The 23,713-nt window shown below is 40.8% G+C and overlaps 1 protein-coding gene across 1 annotated transcript in view; it reads right to left on the bottom strand.

The window, feature by feature from the left end:
• Positions 1-4,245: 4,245 nt before the first annotated feature.
• The window catches only part of taf1c (TATA-box binding protein associated factor, RNA polymerase I subunit C), a 40,405-nt gene continuing 20,937 nt past the window's right edge, over positions 4,246-23,713 (bottom strand). The window contains exons 8-14 of the mRNA XM_048596877.1: positions 22,975-23,092; positions 20,379-20,450; positions 16,608-16,737; positions 13,007-13,135; positions 8,569-8,746; positions 6,058-6,195; positions 4,246-5,777 (exon numbers count right to left, since the gene is read on the bottom strand). Of these exons, the coding sequence (XP_048452834.1) occupies positions 4,489-5,777; positions 6,058-6,195; positions 8,569-8,746; positions 13,007-13,135; positions 16,608-16,737; positions 20,379-20,450; positions 22,975-23,092 (2,054 nt within the window). The 3' untranslated portion in view covers positions 4,246-4,488. The remainder of the gene's footprint in view (positions 5,778-6,057; positions 6,196-8,568; positions 8,747-13,006; positions 13,136-16,607; positions 16,738-20,378; positions 20,451-22,974; positions 23,093-23,713) is intronic.

The raw sequence follows: 23,713 nt of genomic DNA, 5'->3' as shown, positions 1-23,713 counted from the left end.
TAAATACTTACACAGTTTATGAATATGATAGATTTTTCTGATTTGGGTGACTTCAGAAATACCAAGTAGCCACAGTCTACAATTATATCGGCATTTGACAAAAATCATTTCTAAGAGTAAATCTTGGTACTGTATCAAAGCGGTGCTTGGACCGCTATCAAAATTAAGAAATACATTAAATCTTTGTTTACTTTGAGTCATGCTTATACCTTTGTTACCTAGTCAACAATCTGTAAGAACATTTATCAAAATTTTTGGTATGTTTTTCTTCTTTCCCTCGCCTTCTGTTGTGAAGGTGTTCAGGACAGACTGAATTATACTTTCACAGCTACTCAGCTCCCTCTAATGCTTTGTCAATATTCATACTCAAGTCTAGACTGAGCAGATCTGGGGAAATATGGAGAAAAGGATATGAGTCAAGTCAGTCTCATCAGTTGAGGAAGGGTCACCAGGCCCGAAAAGTTAACTCTGATTTTTCTCTTCATAGATGCTGCCAGACCTGCTGACCTTTTCCAGCAACTTCTGTTTTTGTTGCAGTCTCCTCTTTATTTAGCATTGTATAAATGCTCTTCCATTAGAATCACCCGATAGCAATCAGGAGTAAGAAGCCGCTCCCAAATCTTGGTGCACCAATGCCACTGTTAAAACTGTACTGCTGTCCTGCTAACATGCACAACTGAGAAAATCAAACTTGACACACATTGATCGCTCCAGTCATCAGCAGAATGATCGGGGGATTTAGAAAACTTATTCCTCAGACTCGCACTCACTGCATTCTAAAAACTAAAAACCAAAAACCACCAGTTAGAAGTGTGATCTGGTATTACTGCCAAGAAGCTTTAAATGCCAATAAACAAAATTACCTGCATTACATTGAATAATGTTGCAATCTGATTCTGGAATACCAGGAAAGCTAGTTGTATAAGAACTTTTACAGAACCCCATATCATACAGTTTTCATTTGATGCTCAGTGGAGTTTAACTGCAATCTGAAAGTGTCTGTCAAGGCATTCATCAGTTTTCACAGATTTGAGGAACATCTTCAAATTAGAGTTCGTATTTAAATAGCGGCATGGTTAAGAGTCAGATAAACGACTGTCAATTCAAATCTCACTGGAGAATTTCAGTATAAATTCTAGTCTGACTTCACGACTAAGTGTACAGCTCTGCCAGTTGTGTCCTCCCTCAAAGGTCCTGGCATTTTCTCTAGTGGTTCAGGTGAATGTTAAAATTCTCATTGGCTGTTGAAGATTGCCAGCTACATCTGACTACATAACACAATGTATTTATATACAAAATGCTTGACTATTTGAAATACATAATAAAGTGCTATATAAATTCAATGATTCCTAGTTTTGAAAATTAAACTCCAAGACATGGTCTACACATCAGCAACTAGATCTATGTAAGATTAACAACTGCATTTCCCACAGAATACATCTGCATGTATCAAAAGTTTTAAAAAACCAAAATGTAATAAATCCTCACTTTTTTCATATAATTGAGCTTTTACTGTAAACAGGAGGTAATTTTGAATATAATTGTAGTTGCATACATATTTTACAATGTAAAATATTTCACACCCATGGCTTTTTAAGCATAATCCATAGAAAATTCATATCCATAATCCATAGATGACATATCAATTACTCAACTAAAGAACAAAAGTCATCAAGCATGCAGAAAGATTCAAAAGCAGAAGGTATCCAGTTCTGGGACAGTTTGGATTTTCTTGCAAGAATTTGGTCCTCTCAGCTCATTACTTATTCATGTTTGGGTATAATACCAAATTTCATGGGCAACACATTCTGCTTCCTGGTGGGATCTTCTCAGCCTGAACTTTTAGGTGTCATATTCGACTCTCCACAACTCAGGACCATTCCTCAACTCAATCTTTCCTGTCATCTCCATCCATCCTTGGAGATGTCAGATACCAAGCAAAAAGCACTACATTTCAGCAATGCCTTCCTAGAGGTTCTCCTAAAGTCTAACCCAGGAAGAATTCTTTTCCCCCCATATGGCTGGTAATGCAAGATCATCCCGACTAATTAAAGCAACCTGAATAGAGATGACTAGTAAAGTCAACACCTGTGGGCAGTTCAACAGAACCTGGGTCCAGTACAAGAGAATGAACGACCAGCTCTGTTCCACTAGGTATGCACCACTGTGTGCTCAATGCTTCAAGCCCCTTACATTTCAAGGTTATCACTGCACAGGATTATCACACACAAGATTGAATGTCAAGTATCTCCTCCATCATTAGCCTCATTAATGTCTCATCACTGCAGCTACTGATAGAACACTACTTGTCTTACAGTCTAGGTGCCACCATCAACATCTATGGCTATGTCCTGTACCACCAATAGGACAGACCCACTAGAAGTTGCTGAAAAGGAGCATTCAATCAGGACGGGAGTTGCATAGGAGCAAGTTCCCCTCCAAGACACAAACCATCTTGACTTGGAACTATACTGCTATTCCTTCACTTTCATTGGATCAAAATCATTGCTTTCCTTCGTAAAAACACTGTTCAGTTTCTGGTCAATGGTAAGCCCCAGGACATAGATAGTGTTAAGCTTAGTAAAGTCAAGACAGCTATGGAGTTAAGGCAGTCAAATATTTAGCACAGGTGTATTGATCTAGGAAGAAATGTCAGGAATATTTGGGCCCTTATCAGGCAGCTCATGTCTTGAAAGCCTGTCCCACTGCCACATATACATGGTAAGTTACAAACTCCATCACCAGGTTTTTCCCTTCTTTAAGTGGCCACATGCAAGATATTTGCAGCCTTGATCATTATATTGCTTTCTATGCAGCAATTAGCACTACATGACTCTCGGTGACTTTCACTATACCCTGTTATACAGCTCAACAATCTTGTGATTAACAGTTTGCATTACCATTTCATTGCCACAGTCTTAACTTTCAGGGAACACTGCCCTATGTACACTCCTGCATGACTGAATGTGGAATAACGTTCCCAGCACAATCCCCACAGCAGGTGAATCTTAGATGCCTTTCTTGATGGGACATGGTTAGGATATTGGTTTTTGGAGTTCTAAGAGATTATCTGCCTTTATTCTGTAGCAAATGCTTCCGTTCACGGAAAGATCAAGAGTGCTAACACAACAGTATTTTCTAATTTCTGCTTTGCTTCCCCCAGTTTGGTATTTGCACTGTGAAGGAAGAAATGCCAACAAATCTGGGACCCCTCCCATTTACACTACACATTCTTGGAGAAAACTTATTTTGAAAACTGATTTGGAGAAAGATGGTGGGGGGGGGGCAAACTTTTCCTACAAGTCATTCACTCCTTGCCTTCTCTTTTTCTCCCATTACTGTAGATTTCTTTCCTCTGGCATCCCTTTGCCCTTCTTCAGCCCTCTCACTGTCTCCCTCAATTTTCCAGCTCCTTCCCACTGTTCCCATTCCCACATAGATCCTTATGCCTTAGGCTATTACCACTCCTTACTTAAATTTACCTGATCATTCACTTTCATCAGAGCACACAACCACCCAACTGTGTCCACCACTCCTTAATGAGCAGCTCCCATCCTTCCTGACCCTTTCCTCCTGTGACTCTCACTCTCATTCACATGCATCCCAGTTTGCTGTCTCCATACCTCAGAATTCTTCGTGCATCTGAAAACAATGCCCTTTGAATTCCACTCACTATCCTACCACTCCTTTCCACCCAGTACATCTGTGAATCTTCTCAATAGAGTTCCCTAGTTAGTTTTGCTAGCGCCAGGCTGCTCGCCTGGGCAGGCGAGTAGTCCAGGTCAGCATTACATGCAATATTCGCTCTAAGCTGCATGGTTCTGCATGTGCACAGCTGCTCCGACATTCCGCACAGAGATCAGCATGCCAACTGCAGCACAGACTTCAGTTCCAGAAGTTACTGCCGTGCACAGGCCTTGGAGGTCTTTGCAGGATCAGATGAAAATTAGGGGGAAATTGCTGCTTATATGGTCAGTGTTAAAGAATTAAAACAAACAAGCCTGCATATAACTGAGACTTCTCAGTAACTGGTTGACACAAAGAAGCTTCACTTATTACACTGTAAGCAGCTGTGCACTGAAACGGTTTAGTTATGAAGGAGCAAACTAATGGAAGAAGTTTATATACACTGGAGCTTGGAAGAAAAAGTCTACTCTGCTAATTACATGCCTCATTTTAAATACACGGGTTTGTAAACAGACATGTTTCCCATATTTGGCTAACAAAAACCTGAAGCAACATTAATTTAAACAATTGTTTCTTTATATGAATATATGTTTTTCAAGTATAAATTTAACAAATAATGAAACAAATCAAATCATTCAGGTGAAAACTATATCAATGTTGGACTGAAAATTTCCACACAGGAATTAACAATCATCTTGCAAATACAAGTACTGTCCAGGTGGTCCAAGTCTACATTTAAACAAGATGTGTGCAAGGTAATTCTCTCCAAAATGAAGACTCAATGCTTCTGTTATTAAATTCTTAAAATCCCATCCTGGCTCTTTTCTTTTTTGGCTGAGATGATCCAAGTTGACTCTGAGAGGTTGATCGCCAGGACATTTCATAAGTAGATGCAACTTGTGATGGCTCAGGAAAAGACATCTGAGTGGATGAAGTTAATGGTAATGACATATTTAGTTCATCAGCCTCTTGAGAAGCTTGGAATGAATGGTCTTCCAGGGCAGCTAAGTAATTCTGAAGAATTCTTTTCCGTTCCTTGGGAATACTGGCTAACTGTATTTCTTGTGAAAAAGTTGGTATTGATGCCTGGCTTTGTTCCACCACAGCCACACTGGACTCAGCTTCCATTTCTTTCTGAGGCTTTTCAGCAACTGTCCTAACTGATTGGTTTACCTCAGCTGATTTACTGGATGTAACATTACTTTCTGTACCAGACAAATAATCACTGTGCTCTGAGTTTATTCCAGAGAACGTACTCCAATTTGAAAAATCACTGAAGTCAGACAAACCAGACACTGAGGAAGTGAAACTGCCTGACAGCTCTGTCCGCTGTCTTGTTCGGGCTAATTTTTCACGTCGTCTTTTTGCACGCAGTGCTTGGATTTTCTTGTCCCGGTTCACACCTAGCTTCTCTTCCCACCACTGACTCCACTTTCCTTCCCACGCAGCTGTAAGCCTTTCACTAAGTTCATCTCTCCAAACTGAGGCATCCACAACATCTGGGACACTAACAGGATCCAGTATTGGAAATGTACTGTGACAAAGAACTTGCTGCTTCTCCATAACTGCACTCATTTTATCCCACAGTTCCCTGCATGTGTCAGTTGATTCTTCACTTTTCTTAAATGTTTTACAGGGAAACAGACATTTTGAACTGATACCAGTACGTTTGTGGAGGGTATTGGAGGCACTTTGAAACTTTTTTTGCTTCTTTAAAAATGAGTTTACCCATCTTGAACACTTGGCAAGAGCAGTGCAACTGGGTTTTAAAAGTTGATTAGTACATTGGAAACTTTGTTCATCCACTCCACTTCGTGAAGAATTTCCTTCTGGTCTTTCAGTTTCGCCTTGTGTCAAATCTTCTGCTCCTTCATCCCTACCTTCTGTAGAATGATTTGAAGATTGTACCCGTTCAGTCAATATTGAGTTATTTGGTTCATGATCATATCCAACCCTTGCTCTTGCTGTGGTTTTTCTACTAGCTGATGAATTCTTATGAATTAGCATCTGGTAAAACAGGTCTCCCACTGCAGTGAGCTGAATCACCGACAGAGACTTTTTGCCACAACAATGGTAAAGTGTTGCAAGTCCTGTAAAATAAGAACAAGGGTTTTTCTTCCTATCAAATTCACTTAGATCTTCATACACCAAGTTGTAAGCTATCCCTTGTATGGTCTCAAATCCAGTGGTACATTGAAAACTGCAACACACCTTAATACATTGATTATAAAGTGAAGATCTTGCAAGATTTCATAAAAATTATATTTCTCATATATGAATCCATGCTATGAAATGGTGAACAAATTTACAAACAGCTATGCTAGCTATCAGACTATTTTAATAGAAACTTTTGAAAAATGCACATCTCACCTGCTCCAGGGGAGTGAAGTCTCTCAACAACTGCTTCATGTTGCCGAGGTAACTTGACTGGTAAGTGTTGTATCATGTCGTAAATACTGGAAAGCTTCAGTGGTGGACCAAGTGACTTGCAAGGAAGCTGTGTCCCACCTAATAAAGTTGTAAATGTTTTGGTGAAATTGAATACTTCTGTAATAAACCACATTCTTACATTACCACATAATTGGCCTGAAACCTTTGCAGTCCTGAGGAGTGTTGTGGAACAAAGGGACCTAGGAGTACAAGGTACATAGTTCATTGAAAGCGGCGTAACAGGTGGACAGGGTGGGGAAGAAGGCACTTAGCATGCTGGCCCTCATTGGTCGAGGCATTGAGTGTAGGAATTGGGACGTTATGTTACAGTTGTACAAGTCATTGGTGAGGCCGCACTTGAAGTATTGTGTACAGTTTTGATCACCCTGTTATAGGAAAGGCAGTTACACTGGAAAGCGTGCAAAGATGATTTACAAGAGTGTTGCCAGGACAAGTAGGCCTGAGTTATAGGGAGAAGTTGGCCAGGATAGGCTTTTATTCCTTGAAACATAGGAGAATGAGGGGTGACCTTATTGAGGTGTATAAAATCATGAGGGGCATAGATAGGATGAATGCATATAGTCTTTTTCCCAGGGATGAGGCATTGAAAACTAGAGGGCATAGGTTTTAGATGAGAGGGGTAAGTTTTAAGAAGAACCTGAGGGGCAACTTCTTCATGCAGAGAGTGCTGCGTATATGGAATGGGCTGCCAGAGAAAGTGGTTGAGGCAGGTACAATAGCAATATTTAAAAAAACATTTGGATAGGTACATGGATGAGAAGGGATTATAGGAATATGGAACAAATGCAGGCAACTGGAACTAGCTGAGTGGGCACCATGGTCAGCATGGACCAGTTTCGGCTGAGGGGCCTGTTTCCATGCTGTATTACTCTATGTCTTTATAACAGATCGTTAATGAGGTGTATGTGCTTTATTGTGATCCGAGATGCACCTCCTGTTCTCACACATACAAGAGATTTGGTGCTGTTGATGACACTATTGTGCACCCATTGAACGGATGCCGCTTGGTTGCTTATCCAGCTCGCTACCTCACTGTCCAGGAGAGCAGAGAAACAGCAAAGGGTTTGGTGAGATATAACCAGTGAGTAGTGAGCAGTGAGCGGTGAGCAGTGAGCAAGGCAGTCAGTGGTTCCAGGTGGGGCAGTTAGTAAATTGTGACCCCAGAATTTATAACTGGTGTTTTGTGATTCAATCCAGTCTGAAGACTGCAATCTTTAACTATGGTATTCGATTGCCAGATGAGATAACACAACATTTGCACATTGGAGAAATATTTGAAAAATAACTTTTTTTTTGGTACTACACTCCTTAAAATATCTTTGAATTGCTCAATCGCAGATGGTGCTATTGTTTGATGTCAGCAGCCACCTATGAAAATGTTGGCAATGATGTCAGAAGCACCGAGGTCAGAGTGCAGCCTCTGTAGTTACAGCGGCAACAAATTCAGCCTCACTACACAACCAATCTTAATTTTATTTTTGTGGAAATTATATTAAATAGCTCCAATAATTACTAGATTTTTAAAGAATTGAAACATTTTTCTTAAAGAAGTCTGTTCATTGTATTTAAACTTCTGGGTTAATCCAAGTCTATGTTCCAACCTTCATTACACTCTAAATTTTTTAAAAACAAAATGATTTCAGAATTAGTGCTTTTCATTTTGTAGTAGGCCAAGGATGCTTTAATCTGATTAGCTGCTTTGAGGGTTTGATGACATTACTGGAGTACGACATTGATAATCCCCATTAAAATGCACTGCACTCAATTGTACAATGAGAAAGTTAAAGTTCTTTCCACAGAAATTTCTGGATCTCATGGTGCTTTTTTTTTAAAATAAAAGAGGTCAGCCGATAGTGCAAATCCCAGGCCATTAAGCCAAAACACCAACAGCAATAGCTTCTCTTCCTACCCTTTCACTGTAATCTTAGAGACCTGCAAGGGTTCGTCATTGGTCCCTTGCTTTTCATTATCCACATGCAATTCCTTTGTAACCCTGCATCAGCTTCTAGTACACCAGTGCTAACATACTTTGCTCCATCATTTCACCATCTCTCAATCCCTCTTCTCCCTTAATACTGTTCCTATAATCAGTTTAACACAATTTCTCCAACAAAGGACACTGGTTTAACACACACTTTATTTGCAGCATATATAACAGATTCTGAAATGTTCCCCAAATCCCAGATAAGCTACCATCAAATATACATTGTTATCGTGCTGAAAATTGTATGCAGCTGCTATTAATTATCTTTGACTAGCTGTAGAATTCTGGGGTCCCTTTAATAATTTCCTTTCTCTTTATCAGCCTGCCTTGAACATTCTACACACTCCCAAAACATGGTATTTTTCTCTGGAATCATTAGCATCTTGTTATTACGAAGCAGACAAACAAAGTCTCACTAACAATAGCAGTCACAATTTACTAGTCACCTGAATACTGCAGAAGTAACACTTCCTGAGTACGCTGAGTCGCCAGGACAATCTTGTTTGCTCTTTTTTTAGCTGCCCCACATGCAACTTGTGCAAACATTGGTGGTGACTTCAGCATGTGAGACCATTTTAGGACAGGTACAGTTGGAAATCGTTCATCTACAATGTAGGCAGAATACTATATTTGAAAAGCAAAATATTGATTTAGTATTCAAGCAACCACAAGAACTAATCATTATTGAATATCAATTTAAAATCTCTCAAAGGTTTCATAATTAGGTATAGTGTTTTAAAATGCTTCGATCATGACCTCAATACTGTCAACAAGACCACAAAATTTTTTTTTTGGACCACCATTTCCTTCCCTCCACTAAAGCCACAGTGACACATTTTGGAATAAAGTCTACTGGCTTTAGCCAGACTGCTACAATAACAAAGTGACTATTTTTCATGGGTATGTCTCAACAGAAATGTGCGGCAAGAGAGTGTACAATAGCTGGGAATTGAGCTAAGTGTGGAAGTTTAAGAAACTGGGGGAGGGAGGCATTGCTGTATCTTGTTTCAGTCATTTTGGCAGGAGCTGCTTTGTATTCGAGGTGCTGCTGCTGGTTAGATCTAAGAGCAGGCCTAAGCAAATACCAGGCTTTGTTGAGGAGAGTAAGCAGGAACAAGGTAAGGGTAAGATGAGACAACAAGGTGCAGGGCTGGATGAACACAGCAGGCCAAGCAGCATCACAGGAGCAGAAAGGCTATTTTTAAACCCTAAGTCCACTCGTTGTTAAAGGGCGGAGATGGCATACTCCTGTCAGATGTGGGAGTTCAGGGAGCAGTCAATTGTCTGCAGGAAGTGTGTCTGGCTGCAGCTCCTCAGACCCCATGGATCAGTTGGAGCGACAGTTTGAAGCAGTCAAGAGGTAGAGTGTGAGAATAACAACTGCAGGGAGGTGGTCACACTACAGGTACAGTCAGGTAGACGGGTAACTACCAGAAGCAGGCAGGTACTACTGGAAGTGTCCTATGGCTATCCCACTCTCAAACAAGTATACCATTTTGGATGCTGGCGTGCGTGTGTGTTTGTGTAGGAGATTTCCTTTCAAGGGAACACATCAGCAGCAGTCAGGTCTTTAGCACCATGACTGGCTATTCTGTAAAGCAGGGTATGACAAAGTCCAAACGTGTGATAGTTGACTCTCTAGTCAAAGGCACAGACGGTCATTACTGCAGCCCAAACAAGATTTCAGGATGGGGTGTTGCCTCCCTGCTGCCAGGGTCAAGGACATCTGACAGCTGTTGCATGAAATTCTCAAAAGGTAAGTGAGAGTAGCCAGAGGGCGCTGTAAGCATTGGTACCAACAATATAGGTAGAAAAAGGAACAGGGTTCTGCAGAGTGAATATTGGCAGTTAGGTTTGGGGTTAAAAAGTAGGAACTCAAAAGTACTAATCTCTGGATTACGGAATAGAAGGTTAGGGCAGACGAAAGCATAGACGAGGAGCTGCTGCAGGGGCCAGGGATTCAGATTTCTGGATAATTGGGATATTTTTGGGGCAAAATTGACCTGTACAAGAGGGACGGGTTACACCTGAACTGAAGGGGAATGAGTACCCTCGTGGAGTGATTTGCTAGAGCTACTCGAAGTGGTTATGTGTGCGTGCGTGCATGCATGCTTTTGGGGGTGGGGGAGTTTAAGCTACTCTGGCAGGGGTTGGAGCCCTGAGCAGTAGTAAGACACTGCTGGGTGGGTGTTGAGGTTGGTTGGCTCGCCGAGCTGGTTTGAACCACAACCCGAGCTACAAATTTAATCCAAAACCTTAGAGAACTACGGGCATAACACGCTTAAATTGGCACGAAAATGGGAAAACTACGCCAAACAAGAACGCGCAACCCGCGAACAACTCTACTTCCTACATGGATGCCTCAGGAACCCGGTATTACCACGCAGTGAGAGATACAAACCACCAATCAACAACCCACAAGCCCGGGAAACAGCAGAACAAAACGGCCGCAACATGGTAACAGTAATCATAAACGATGCACACAACCGACTCCACAGATACAACAGTGAAATTATGCGCCAAAAAACTTTATTCCTAGAAGCTACCAATCAAGACTGCACAACCGACATGGAACAAGCCATCAACATCAGCCAACAGACCACAAGAGCCACGAAAAGATATACCCTTCAAGACAAGCTAGCCACACTTACCCACAAAAACAGAACAGACACCGATAAGAAACCTCTCCGACAGGAAACCTTCAGGACATGGAAAAAGCCGTTTTCACCCAAGGACTGAACTGCAACTACAGGGATGCCAACAAAATGGAATTCCTAGCCACACTGGAAGCCACAATACGCACCAACAATATCAACGAAGAAACACAACAAACAATAAGACAGACAGTAATCCCGACACTAACCAGAAGGAGCGAACTCAACACCCTCAACACGTTGGAAAGACAGCCCCTGGAAGGCCTGAAGAAGGACAAGAACATCACAATACTACCTGCAGACAAAGGGCACATGACAGCAATACTGAAAAACACAAAGGGAAAACATCGCCAAGGCACAGGCACTGCTCACAACGAAAACACATACCGGCCAGTACAAACTGACCCAACACCACAACTAGGCAACAAAATCCTCTACACGCTAAAAACACTTAAACAGACAGGACAGCTCAACAAAGCAGACTTCTTAAGAATGAAACCCGAAGGAACTAACACACCCCGATTCTATGGCCTCCCGAAAGTGCACAAGCCGGAAGTACCCCTTAGACCCATAGTCTCCCTACCGGGCACTCCATCGCACAGATTAGCCAAAGAACTACAAAGGAGGTTCAGGCACCTAGTCAACAAGTCATCCCACTCAATCCACTCAGCCCAAGAATTCCTCAACTCCATCAAAGACATAAGGATAGATGATGAGGAGATCATGATATCGTTCGATGTCACTGCCCTATTTACATCAATAGACATACCACTAGCACGGGAAACAATGACAGCACTACTGGAACAAGAGCAATATCCCAGTGAAACCATCTCCACAGACAACATGCTCAAACTACTGGACCTATGCCTCACCACCCACTTCATTTTCAATGGCCAAGCATATGAACAAATCAACAAGATACCCATGGGATCACCTATCTCTAGACTCGTAGTAGAGGCAACGATGCAAAAACTAGGAAGGACGGCCCTTCCGCTAATCCAACCAAAACTATGGATACGCTACCTGGATGGCATCTTTGTCATCATTGAACGGACCAAACTAGAGGAGACACACAAACTTATAAACAACACCCTCACCGGAATAAAATTTACCAGAGAGGAGGAGAAGAACAAACAGCTCCCATTCCCGCACGTCATGGTAAAGCGCAAGACAAATGGGAAACTCCAAATGAAAGTACACAGAAAAGCCATACACACGGACCAGGTACTGAACTTCAACCAGTAACCATCCCAACACACACAAACGAAGCTACGTGCGAACAGCATTTTCTAAATGCTGTAAGAACAATATTAAATTTGAACTGAATATTTAACCAGAAGAGAACTGGTTCAAATTCAGAAATGAACCAGAACATAATCTCAGAGTAAGGGGTCCTAGTTAGGACAGTGTTGAGAAGGAACAGCATCTCTGAGGGCAGTGAATGTGTGGAATTCTTTACCACAGGAGGCTGATGAGGATGGGTTGTTATGTAAATTCAAGACTGAGATAGACAGATTTTAATCAGCAAGGGAATGAAGAGTTATGGAGAGAAGGCAGGAAAGTCGATTTGAGGATTATCAGATCAGCGATGATCTCATTAAATGACGACTACCAAATACATTTTATGATCTTATGGAACTGAAGTTCAACCACAGCGTCCACTTCCAACCAATGATTGAACATCACCTGCAATTCTGAAAAATAATTTGTTTCTTTTTTCCTACTCATTTAAGAAATTTCAACATCCTTTCGCTCCATAGTACAAAAAACAAGAGGAATATGTGTAGATGTATGTGCTTGTGCATATGTACGCGAGTACGAAGAAACAGTTTAAGAAACTAATCAACTGGGGGAGATAAAGAAAATTTATATAGTCTTCTCGAGACAGCCTCACAAACAATGAATTAATTTTCATGTACAGTTAGTCTTTTGTGGGTAAACACAGCAGCAGGTACACAGCAAAGTGTTCATGAACAGCAAATAAGATAAATAACCAGTTGAGGAAGGACTTTTGGTCAGGATACTAGAATTCATTTTCGTCTTGGCATTTAGACATGGTATCTTAATGTTAACTGAATAGGCACACAGGAGTTTAGTTTAAAGTCTCATGCATAAAACAATAGCTCTAATGACTCAAAGATAACGTGTTCATTTCCTTTTAACTAATAGATTGTCAAAGAAGCAAACAAAATCAGATAACCAAAAACAAAAAAGATTTAAGAGCACAAACCTGGGTGGTAATAAGATAATGGTATGGATTTATATCTTGTAGATGTTTAGGAAGAATTACACGTTCACCTTTTTGACAGTCAGCAGTCGCTCCTATCTTAAACAAGGTTTGGTCACAGGCCTCACCAGACTAAAAGTGCATATTGAAAAGAATTTTAGAATTAGACAATGATGTTCAGATAGATAATGATGTGTAATACGCTTGAGCAATATAGAGTACTAAGGCTTTAGTTTTATTATTCACTCACAGATGTGGGCATCACTGGCCCAGCCAGCATTATTGCCTTTCTCAAGCTGCCCTCAGGAAAGTGGTAGTGAGCTGCCTCATTGAACTGCTGCAGTCCATGAAGGCTAGGTACACCCATAGAGCTGTTACAATGGGACAGTGAAGGAATGGCGATTTAGTTACATGTCGGGATTGTATACAACTTAAATGGGAACTTGCAGATGGTTGTGTTCCCATGAATCTGCTGCCCTTGCCCTTCCAGGAGGAAGGCACTGTCTAAGGAGCCCTGGTGAGTTGTTGTAGTATATCTTGTAGATGGTACACACTGCTGCCACTGTATGTCAGTTGTCTTAGCGACACATAGATCAAAAGCACAGAAAAAGACCCTTCAGTCCATCATGTCCACATCAAGAAAAAACAATCACCTAATTATTCTAATTTTCCAGCATTCAGCCCATAGACTTGTATGCCTTGACATCTGCCTCCACTACCTTTACAGTCAGTGAGCTCCAGATTCCCATCACCCTCTGGATGAAAAAGATTTTCTGCACATCTCTAAACCTTTTGCCCCTTAATTTTTTAAGCTCTTGGTCATTGACCACTTCATCAAGGGAAAAAGTTTCTTCCTGTCTACCCTATCTAGGGCCCTCTTAATTTTATAAATGTCAATCTCCTTTGCTCCAAGGAGAACAGCCCCAGGCTTAATAACGGAAATTCTTCAGCCCAGGCACCCACTGGTGAATTTCCTCTGCACCCTGTCCAGTGCTATCACACCTCTCCTATAATATAGATTCCAGAACTGCACACATTGCTCCAGCTGTGGCCTAACCAACATTTTATACAGTTCCAGCATCACCTCCCTGCTCGTGAACTCAATACCTTGACTAATAAAAGCAAGTATCCCATATACCTTCTTAACCACTCTATCCACCTGACCCGATAGCTTAAGGGACCAGTGGACACGCACGCCAATGTGCATGTGATCCTTGGTGATTCCCAGGGTCCCGCTATTCGTCATGTATTCCCTTGCCTTGGTTGTCCTGCCCAAATGCAACATCCCGCAGTTATCTGGACTGAATTCCATTTGCCATTGATCAGGCCACCTGACCAGCCCATCCATATCCTCCTTTAACTGAAGGCTATCATCCTCATTTTGTGTCACCCCACCAAATTTTGTACTGTCTGTGAACTGACTGCTCAATCCTCCCACATTATTGCAAAGTCTGAACCATTTATATAAATGACAAATAGCATGGGCCCAAACTCTAACCGCTGCAGGGCCCCACTAGTCACAAACTTCCAGTCAGAAAAACACCCCTCAACTATCACCCTTTGCATTCTGGCACTCAGTCAATTGTGGATCCAAGTTGCCAAAATTTTCTTAGATACCACTGGGTCTTACCTTTGTTATCAGTCTTATCAAAAGTTTTGCTGAAGTCCAAGTATATATATAATTGTATCAAATGCATTACCCTCATCTACATACCTGATCACCTCTTCAAAAAATTAAATCAAGTTGGTCAGACCTGATCCCCCCTTAACAAAATCATTCCGACTGTTTGTGATTAATGCCTGCCCCTCCAAATGCAGATTAATTCTGCCCTTCAGAATTGCTTCCAAGAGTTTCCCCACCACCAAGGTTAGACTAACTGGTCTGTAGTTTTCTAGTTTCTCTCTTTTTGAATAATGGTACTACATTGGCTGTCTTTCAGTTCTTTAGCAGAAAGGAATTGAAAATTTTTGCATGTGCCCCTGCTATTTCTTCCCTTGTCTCACTGAACAACCTGGCATATCAGGGAAAGTAGACTGCTTTGTCCTGTATGGTATCTAGTTTCTTGAGTACTGCTTGAGCTGCACTCATCCAAGCAAGTAAAGAATATTCCATCACAGTCCTAACTTGTGCCTTGTAGATGGTGGACAGGCTTTGGGGAGTCAGGTGGTGAATTACTTGCTGGAGAATTCCCAGTCTCTGACCTGTTCTTGTAGCCACTATATTTATGTGACTGATCAGTAGAAACTTCCATGATTGATAGCAGGGGAATCAGCAATGGTATAGCCATTGAATGTCAAGGGGCAATTGCTAGATTGTTGGAGATGGCCATTGCCTAGCACCTCAGTAAAGTATCAGTCCAAGCTTGGATACTGTCTCAATCTCTCTGCATTCGGATACTGTCTGCTTCAGAATCTGAAAAGTAACAAATCTACACCTCTGAATTTACGATAGAGGGAAGATCATTAATGAAGCTGCAGATGGTTGGAACTAGGACACTACTCTGAGGAACTCCTGCAGTGACGTCCTGGGGATGAGATGCCAGCAGAGAGTGACCCCCCCACCCCTCTCTGATTCGTAATTACTCTACCTAGGCTAGGGCTCCTTGATGTCATATTCAGTCAAATTCTGCCTTCACATCAAGAGCAAACACCCTTACTTTCCCTGTGGAATTTAGCCCTTTTGTCCATGTTAGATCAAGGTTGTAATAGCGTTCAGAGCTTAGTGGGCCTAGCAAAACCCAAACTCAATGAATTTTAATAAACAGATGGGAGTAAAACACTATGGTAGCAAAAATAGATGGTGTACAGTGGTCATATTTCAGCATTTAAAAAGTCACCATTTCGGAACAAATATTTCTAATATCGTGTTTTCATAGCAGCGTCTGCTGATATTTACTGCTCCATATTACGCAAAATCAAACAAATGACTGAACTAAGTGAAACTTATCACAATTCTTACTCTTACAGTTATCTGTGAATTGAAAAAATTTAATGATTTGCATTTGATCTCATCTCATCAAGTTTCCCTTTGAAGAGAGCAAAGGTGCACACTTATAAAAGCCATGAGTATCCACTTCCACTCCTGAGTTTTGTTATCACACCGTCATTACAATGCAAGATTGAATCAACTTCTGTTTAAAAAGAAAGACACTCGGATCTTTTACAGGAGTGACCAATATATCTGAACCCAAGAAAGCAGCCAAGGCAAACTCAAATTTTCAATAACTGTTTAACAACAATCGGTTTATGTGTTTTTTGTAAAATATTTTAGTTGGTGCTGCCAGCTGCCAACATCTATTGTTAGACTCACATGGCCATCCACAATGGCTGAAGTTCTGGTTTTTGGACATTTGAATTACTTCTGCACAAAGCTTTCCATAAAACACCAGAGATACAGTAGTGAACCAAAAGAATAATAACTGCATGTGCACTAAAAAACTCCTGTTATCTTCACATGCTAAACTCCAATAGATACACGTCTCACTTGGAGGTGAAGGAAATAGGGAAAGAGCAAACTATAATCATTTTTGAAAATACAGAATATTCATCAACTTAAGTCCTATGAGTTCTAAATCGTTTTAAAAAAACATGTACCTACCCTTACATCGGTTAAATCAAGCCCAGTTCTGTCCGCATACATATAGACTCGTGGGTGAGCTGTGAAGTCACACCATCTCCAAGGCAACTGGGCATTAAAATAGAGGTTATCCGTTTCCTTTCGAATTTTACGAAGGCTGATGGCATTTTAATAAAGAAAGAAAATGAAAATGAATGATAGAAGATTCCTTCAACGGACACATGTATATTAGTCTGCTAAGCAAGTACCATTTAGCTGCATTTTTAAACACATCACAGTATCAGATTTTACAAGACATGACTGAAAGGGAAGGGAAGGAAACATCATGCCTAACACCACCCCAGCCCTCAAATAAACAGATCACTTTTTAAAGCTATCAGCAAGTGACCGACAGCGCAAAGTGATCCTACAATCAACAGAAGAGATCTAAGCTCTGCGGTCTTGCCACACCCAGTCGTGAATGGTAGTGGATAATTAAACAATTCACTGGAGGAGGAGACGGCTCCACAAATATCTTCACTCTCAATGATGGCAGAGACCAACACATGAGTGCAAAAGAATAAGACTGAAGCATTCACAGCAATCTTCAGTCAGAAGTGCCAAGTGGATGATCCACCTTGGCCACTTTCAGTGGTCCCAGCGTCACAGATAGCAGTCTTCAGTCAATTCAATTCACTCAATGATATCAATAAATAGTTGGAGGCATTGGATTCTGCAAAGACTATAAGCCCTGACATCATTCTGGCAATCGCATTGAAGACTTGTGCTCTAGAACTTGCCACTCCCTTAGCCAAGTGCTTCCATACAGTTACAACACTTACATCTACCCAACAATATAGAAAATCATCCAGGTATGTCCAGCATGGAAAAAGCAGGACAAAACCAATCCAGCCAATTACCACCCAATTAGTCTACTCTCAAAAGAAGGTGTCAACAGTGCTTTCAAGCAGCACCTGCTCAGGAACAATCTACTCAGCGACACAGTTTGGAGATGGGCTACTCCTGACGGCACTATAGCCCTGGTTCAAACATGGACAAATTTGTTCAATTCTAGAGGTGAGGAGACAGCAACAGCTCTTGACACGCATTCGACAAGAGTGTGGCATCAAGTAGCCCTAGCAAAACTGGAATCAATGAGAATCAGCAGCAAACTCTCCATTGGTTGGAGTCATACCTAGCACATAGGAAGACGGTTGTGGTTGTTAGGAGTCAGTCATCGCAGCTCCAGGATATCTCTGCAAAAGTTCCTCAGGATAGCATCCTAGGCCCAATTATCTTCAGCAATGACATTCCCTCCACCATAAAGGTCAGAAGTGGGGATGTTCAATGATGATTGCACAATGCTCTGCACCATTCACAACTCCTCAAATACTGAAGCAGTCCATGTTTAAATGCAACAAGATCTGGACAACATTCAGGCTTGAGCTGACAAGTGGCAAGTAACATTTGCACCTCTCAAATGCCAGTCAATGACTATCTCTAATAATGGACAATCTAACCACTGCTCCCTGACATTCAATGGTGTTACCATCACTTTGAATCCTCCACTATCAACATCCTGGGGGTTATCATTGACCAGAAACTCAAGTGGACTCGCTATATAAATACAATGGCTACAAGAGCAGTTCACCTCCTGATTCCCCAAAGCCTGTCCACCATCTATAAGGCACATGTCAGGACTGTGATGGCATACCCCCTACTTGCCTGGATGGATGCAGCTCCAACAACATTTAAGAAACTTGACACCATCCAGGATAAAGTAGCCCGCTTGATTGGCACCATATCCATAAATATCCATTCCCTCCACCACTAATCTATAAGATGCCCTGTAGAAATTCACCAAAGATCCTTAGAGAGCGCCTTCCAAAACCATGACCACTTCCATCTAGAAGGACAGGGGCAGCAGACAGATGGGAGCTCCCCTGTAAGCCACACACGAACAGGACTTGGAAATACATAGCTGTTCCTTCACTGTCACTGGGTCCAAAACCTGGAATTCCCTCTCTGAAAGCATTGTGGGTGTACCTACAGCACATGGACTGCAGCAGTTCAAGGAGTCAGGTCACCATCACCATCTCAAGGGCAACTAGGAATAAGCAATAAATGCCAACCAGTCAGCGATACCTATGTCCCATGGGTGAAAAAAAGAAAATCTTTTAAAGGCTGCACCAGAGGATGCGGCACTAACATTGAGGATTAGGCAAAATTATTGCATTCTCCTTCAAGATTTGTTCTATAGTTTTATGTTTTGGTAGGCATCTCTCTCTCTCTGTTTTATAGAAAAGTTGTTATAACTTGAATGGGCACCACTCCACATCAATCATCACTGACCAGAATCTCTCCAGTTTTTATGCCTGCATAGACATGTTGGATGGATTAGCAGATTAATTATCAATTTCTTTGGTTGTGTTGTGAACACTCCTTCCATGATCAACAAGCATTAGAGCAGGACTTGAACCAGGAGTGTCTGACCAGAGGCAGGCATATTACCACTGAGCCATGAGATCTCCCATCCTTTGATGCAGGTCAAATTAAACACTTTTAGAGATTCAACAGATAGCAGCTGGTGCAGCTTAAAAAAAAAACAAGAAATGACACATCGCCTTTTATAAGGGCATGCAGCAATATCCTTCTTAAATTCCTCTCATTAAAGAGTGTGTTCACTTTTTTTTTTACAAAAGAAGCATTAGATAGGACAATAAAAAAAGGAAACATTTGATGTAAAAAGAAACTGAAAATTCTGATTATCGATTTATGCAAATATTGCTGAAATCAGATAACTGCTGCCCAAAATACATAATGTCTGGCAAATTAAAACCAGCAATTAGAAAGTTGTATTGCTAGATTATAACCCAAATAGCGAATTCAATCTTGCTTTCCAATAAACCTTTCTGTACAATTTCTCAGTAGCCAACATTATGTTTCACTCCTAGCCGCTATATGTATTTCAAATTTGACCAAGATAGTCAAACTCTGGGATTAACTAACTGTTTGGTATTAGTATAAAAATGTCTTTAGTTGGTAAACATTTGGTTTGATATATCACCACTAGATAGATAAGCACAGTAACAAAAGATACTATAATTGCAACTCAATGAAAGTTTTGCTCTGTTTAGTATTTTGATCAAGATTATTATTCAGAGGGGAGGTGGTGGCATGGTGGTAATGTCACTAGACTAGGAATAGAGTCCAGGCTAAAACTCTGGAGACATGGGTTTGACTCCAACCATATTGAATTCAGATTTCGCCATTTACTAACATGTGGAATTTAGGAAAATATAGCTGAATTGTCAATTGTCGTAAAAAACCCATGTGGTTCACCAATGTCCTTTAGGGAAGCAAATCTGCCATCCTTACCCAGGCTGGCGTACATGTGACTCCAGATCCAAAAAAATGTGGTTGACTCTTAACTGCCCTCTGAAACGATCTAGAGAGCAAATCAGTTGAAGAGCAAACAGGGATGGGCAACAAATACGAGCCTCACCAGCAATATCCACATCCCGTAAGAATTTGTATTCAAAAACAAAGTTGCTGGGAAAGCTCAGCAGGTCTGGCAACATCTGTGAAGAAACAAATCAGAGTTAACATTTCGGGTCCAGTGACCCTTCCTCAGAACAGGAAGGATCAACGGACCTGAAACGTTAACTTTGATTTTTTTTCTTCACAGATGCTGCCAGATCTGCTGAGCTTTTCCAGCAACTTTGTTTTTGTTCCTGATTTACAGTACCTGCAGTTCTTTCGGTTAGAAATTTTATACAATTCATTTTCAGCTATGAAAGAATTTTAATAGCATCTTACCCTTTGTCTAAAATCCAGAGGTACGCGGTTCCACACTCACTGGCAATCACCAGCTCTCCAGGGACATGAGGGCTGAGATAGAAAGGACAGATTACTGTAAAATATTTCAGGACTTTTCTTGTTATCCCTTTTACACTACAACCTCTCCAGTCCAGAATATTTTGGAACTAAAAGTGAGATGGAAAAATAGCCTACCAAGGTTGAAGAGAAAAGCTGAATGGCTTTGTAAACATATATTGAGCTTTCCCATATTAACAGTCACTACATCCACTCCATCATCTGCCATTTTCTACTCTCATTCTAAAGGTCAAGTGAGCCCACATGCCTTCCTGATCTGTTCCACAGTCTGAACAATTAAATGAAAAGTCCTGGGTCGGCTCAATAAAATTCCAGATTTGGAAATTCTGGACTAGAAAGGTTATCAAGCATTACTTCTGAACAGTTCTTTATTTTAGTCATGCAAGAATCTAAAAGTAAAAAGCCATTAAAAAACATTGAGTAATAAATGCTGTAACATTGACCTTCTAGAAACAAAAGGGTAGGATTAAACAGTCCCAAGTCAGTTATTTTGCAAAATTTGGAATAAAGAGTCCCTGGGTTCTGCTTTATCTTAAACTAACCCTACTCAGTTACCAATTTTATATCTTAACATCCCAAGACAGCTAAACATACAGCAGAAATAAAACAATTAACAACAAGAGGAAACCACTGCAAAAAGTTCAGTCTTTGGCCAAAATATCCTTGTGTAAGGAATCTAAATTTAATTGTAAAATGAAACTTTAAAATGATACAGTATGATTAAAATAAAGTACTGATTAATGATAGCGGGGTAGGGGAAGAGACTTTAGATTTTGGGAGTGGAATTTCATTGTTATGCGTCACATCAGGGTTTAAAGGGGTGGAGGAGTTGAGGGCTTCAGTTGCTGAGGGAAGAGAGGACTTTACTTCTTGGCCAGCACAACTGGCAGGAGTTTCAGTTGCCAAGGGTGAGTTAGGGCTTCAATTGAGGAATGGGGGAAAGCTTCAGTTACTGGAGAGAATGAGGGTGGTAGAAGTAGGGACGGATGGTGCAGTTTGACATGAATGAGTGACTTTAGCCGTTTAATAGTGGGGTAGTTGTTGGGTGGAGGGCAGGGAGGATGAGGGAAAGGGTGCTTCAGCTGCCATGGAGTGGGGTGATGTTTCAGCTGCTGAGCAGACAAAGTCTTTAGTTTTTCACTGACGGATGGCAGAACATGAATTGAGCATGGTGGGGAGTTGATAAAAAGGATGGGTTTCGCCAACAAAAACTGAAAAACTACATTTACGCGGCATTTTTTGTAGCAGCAATTGGATCTTGGAAAATAGTTAATTAGACCAGGCCCATCATAGAAAAAGGTGTATTTTTCCATCTCACTTTTAGTTCCAAAATATTCTGGACTGTAGAGGTTGTAGTGTAAAAGCATTTAACAGGGCCATCTTGCAGTCAGGAATCAGTCCAAGCTCCATGACAGCTGATTGCTGTTTCAGGCTACGCAGCTCCAAAATCTCTTCACAAACCTTGGGATTTTGTGACCTGCATTTTGGGAATTCCTAAAATGCTTGATCTACTGTCCTCCAGTCTGTGTTCACATTGTAAGTAAACTAGCCTATATATACTTGAAGGCCTGAATTAAAATGATAGCAAAGAAAATTTTGCAAAACTAACGAGGAAAGCAATTTAGCCTAACTTAATTATCTAGCCCGCAGGACTTTTTATAACAATCCAATGATTGCATCTGACTGTATTTTAAACAGTTCCTCTTTGTAATCCATCTGGACGACAATTTCACGTCTTTGCCTTTTACTAGTTTGAATCTATTACAGTCCAACTATCAGCTGAGAGGAAATAATGGCTTGGTTATTTGCTCCCAGATCAGGTGCTCAGAGATGGGGAAATTCTGACACTGCAAACCAACCTTTAAAAATGGTTGCCTGGATACCAGATTTTCAGTCCATGGGTGATCAGGCTGACTAATGGTCAGAATGGACTGCACTAAAACATCAAGGTGATCAAGCCCAGAGATTCTGCCATGATGAAAGGTCAGGCCAATATTTTGGATTTATGTTCTTCTACAATGCCACAATTTACTCTCCCCCTTTTTAAGTCTGAAAAATAAAAACATGGGCCTATTTTTCATAATGCAGTCCTTAAAGGTGGAATCAGACATCAAACATTTTTCCAAGCTCAGTCCAAAATAATTGACCCCTTATCCTGAGGATGTGCCCATGTTCTTGTTTCTGCAACTGCAGAAACAATCTCTCAGAATCTACCATATCAATCACCTTCAGAATGTTTCAATGAGATCACCCCCATTCTTCTAAACTTCAGAACGTACAGGTCCAACTTACTCGGTTTCTCATCAGAGACAACCACTTTGTAAAGGTGTTCATCCTGCAAACTTGCAAAAAGTTCCAATCTCATGTACTACAATGTCACCCAACAACAGGAAAACAGATTTGCATGACCCAATAGGTTTATGTTACATATTCTGTATATAAGCATTTAAATCAAAATATTAGCATTTTAAGCAGCAGTATGATCTACTAAATAAAACATTGAGAACTTAATTCTTACCTGACGTTAATGCAAGTAGCAATATTGTCCACCTGAACTACCTGGAGGATAGATGGATTCACATCTTGGGAGAGTTTCCATGCTCCACAATGATAGTCAGACCGAACCCCTACAAAAACTGTCATTCGGAAAATTGGAGAATAAAAATGAAGTATTAACAGACTAAACAAATTGAAACAAAGTTTTAAAATTGAAAAATAAACTGTCACTGATGCATACAATTATTCTTCATTATCCAGTAGATTTACTAACAGTGACCTACTTCTGTCCCTGTCAACCACCTGAGCCTACAGCACGAGCTGAATGGGACAGAGTGGTTTTGCCATTATAATTATGTGACCAATTAAAGTAAGCAACTAAAGAGAGTACTTTGAAAATATGCAACTGAATTAAAAAATACAAGCGTGAACAGATACTGGCTTTTTTCCATGGAATTGGCCCAGAACTCCCAAAAGATGGAAATAAATCAATTAAAGGAGGTTTCCTGCTGAATTAGCCTTTATTACTTACTCACTATGATAAAACCCACTCTAAAGATTTGGACATTTAATAAAGGCTGATACTTCAATGCTGTTCTAAAGGATAGTGTCTTTCAGATAAGATATTTATTGAGACTCTCAGATGGACTTAAATGGCACCACTGTAATATTGAAAGAAAATAGGAGGGTCTCCTAATACCTTGGTCAATATTTACTCCTCAGCAAGTACTAGAACAACATTACTCTTTTTTGAACTCAGT

The sequence above is a fragment of the Rhincodon typus genome, chromosome 1 (genome assembly GCF_021869965.1).
Source record: "Rhincodon typus isolate 14 chromosome 1, sRhiTyp1.1, whole genome shotgun sequence".
NCBI lineage: Eukaryota > Metazoa > Chordata > Chondrichthyes > Orectolobiformes > Rhincodontidae > Rhincodon > Rhincodon typus.
Note: the sequence above shows the minus strand (reverse complement) of the source record. Positions and strands in the feature narration are given on the sequence as shown.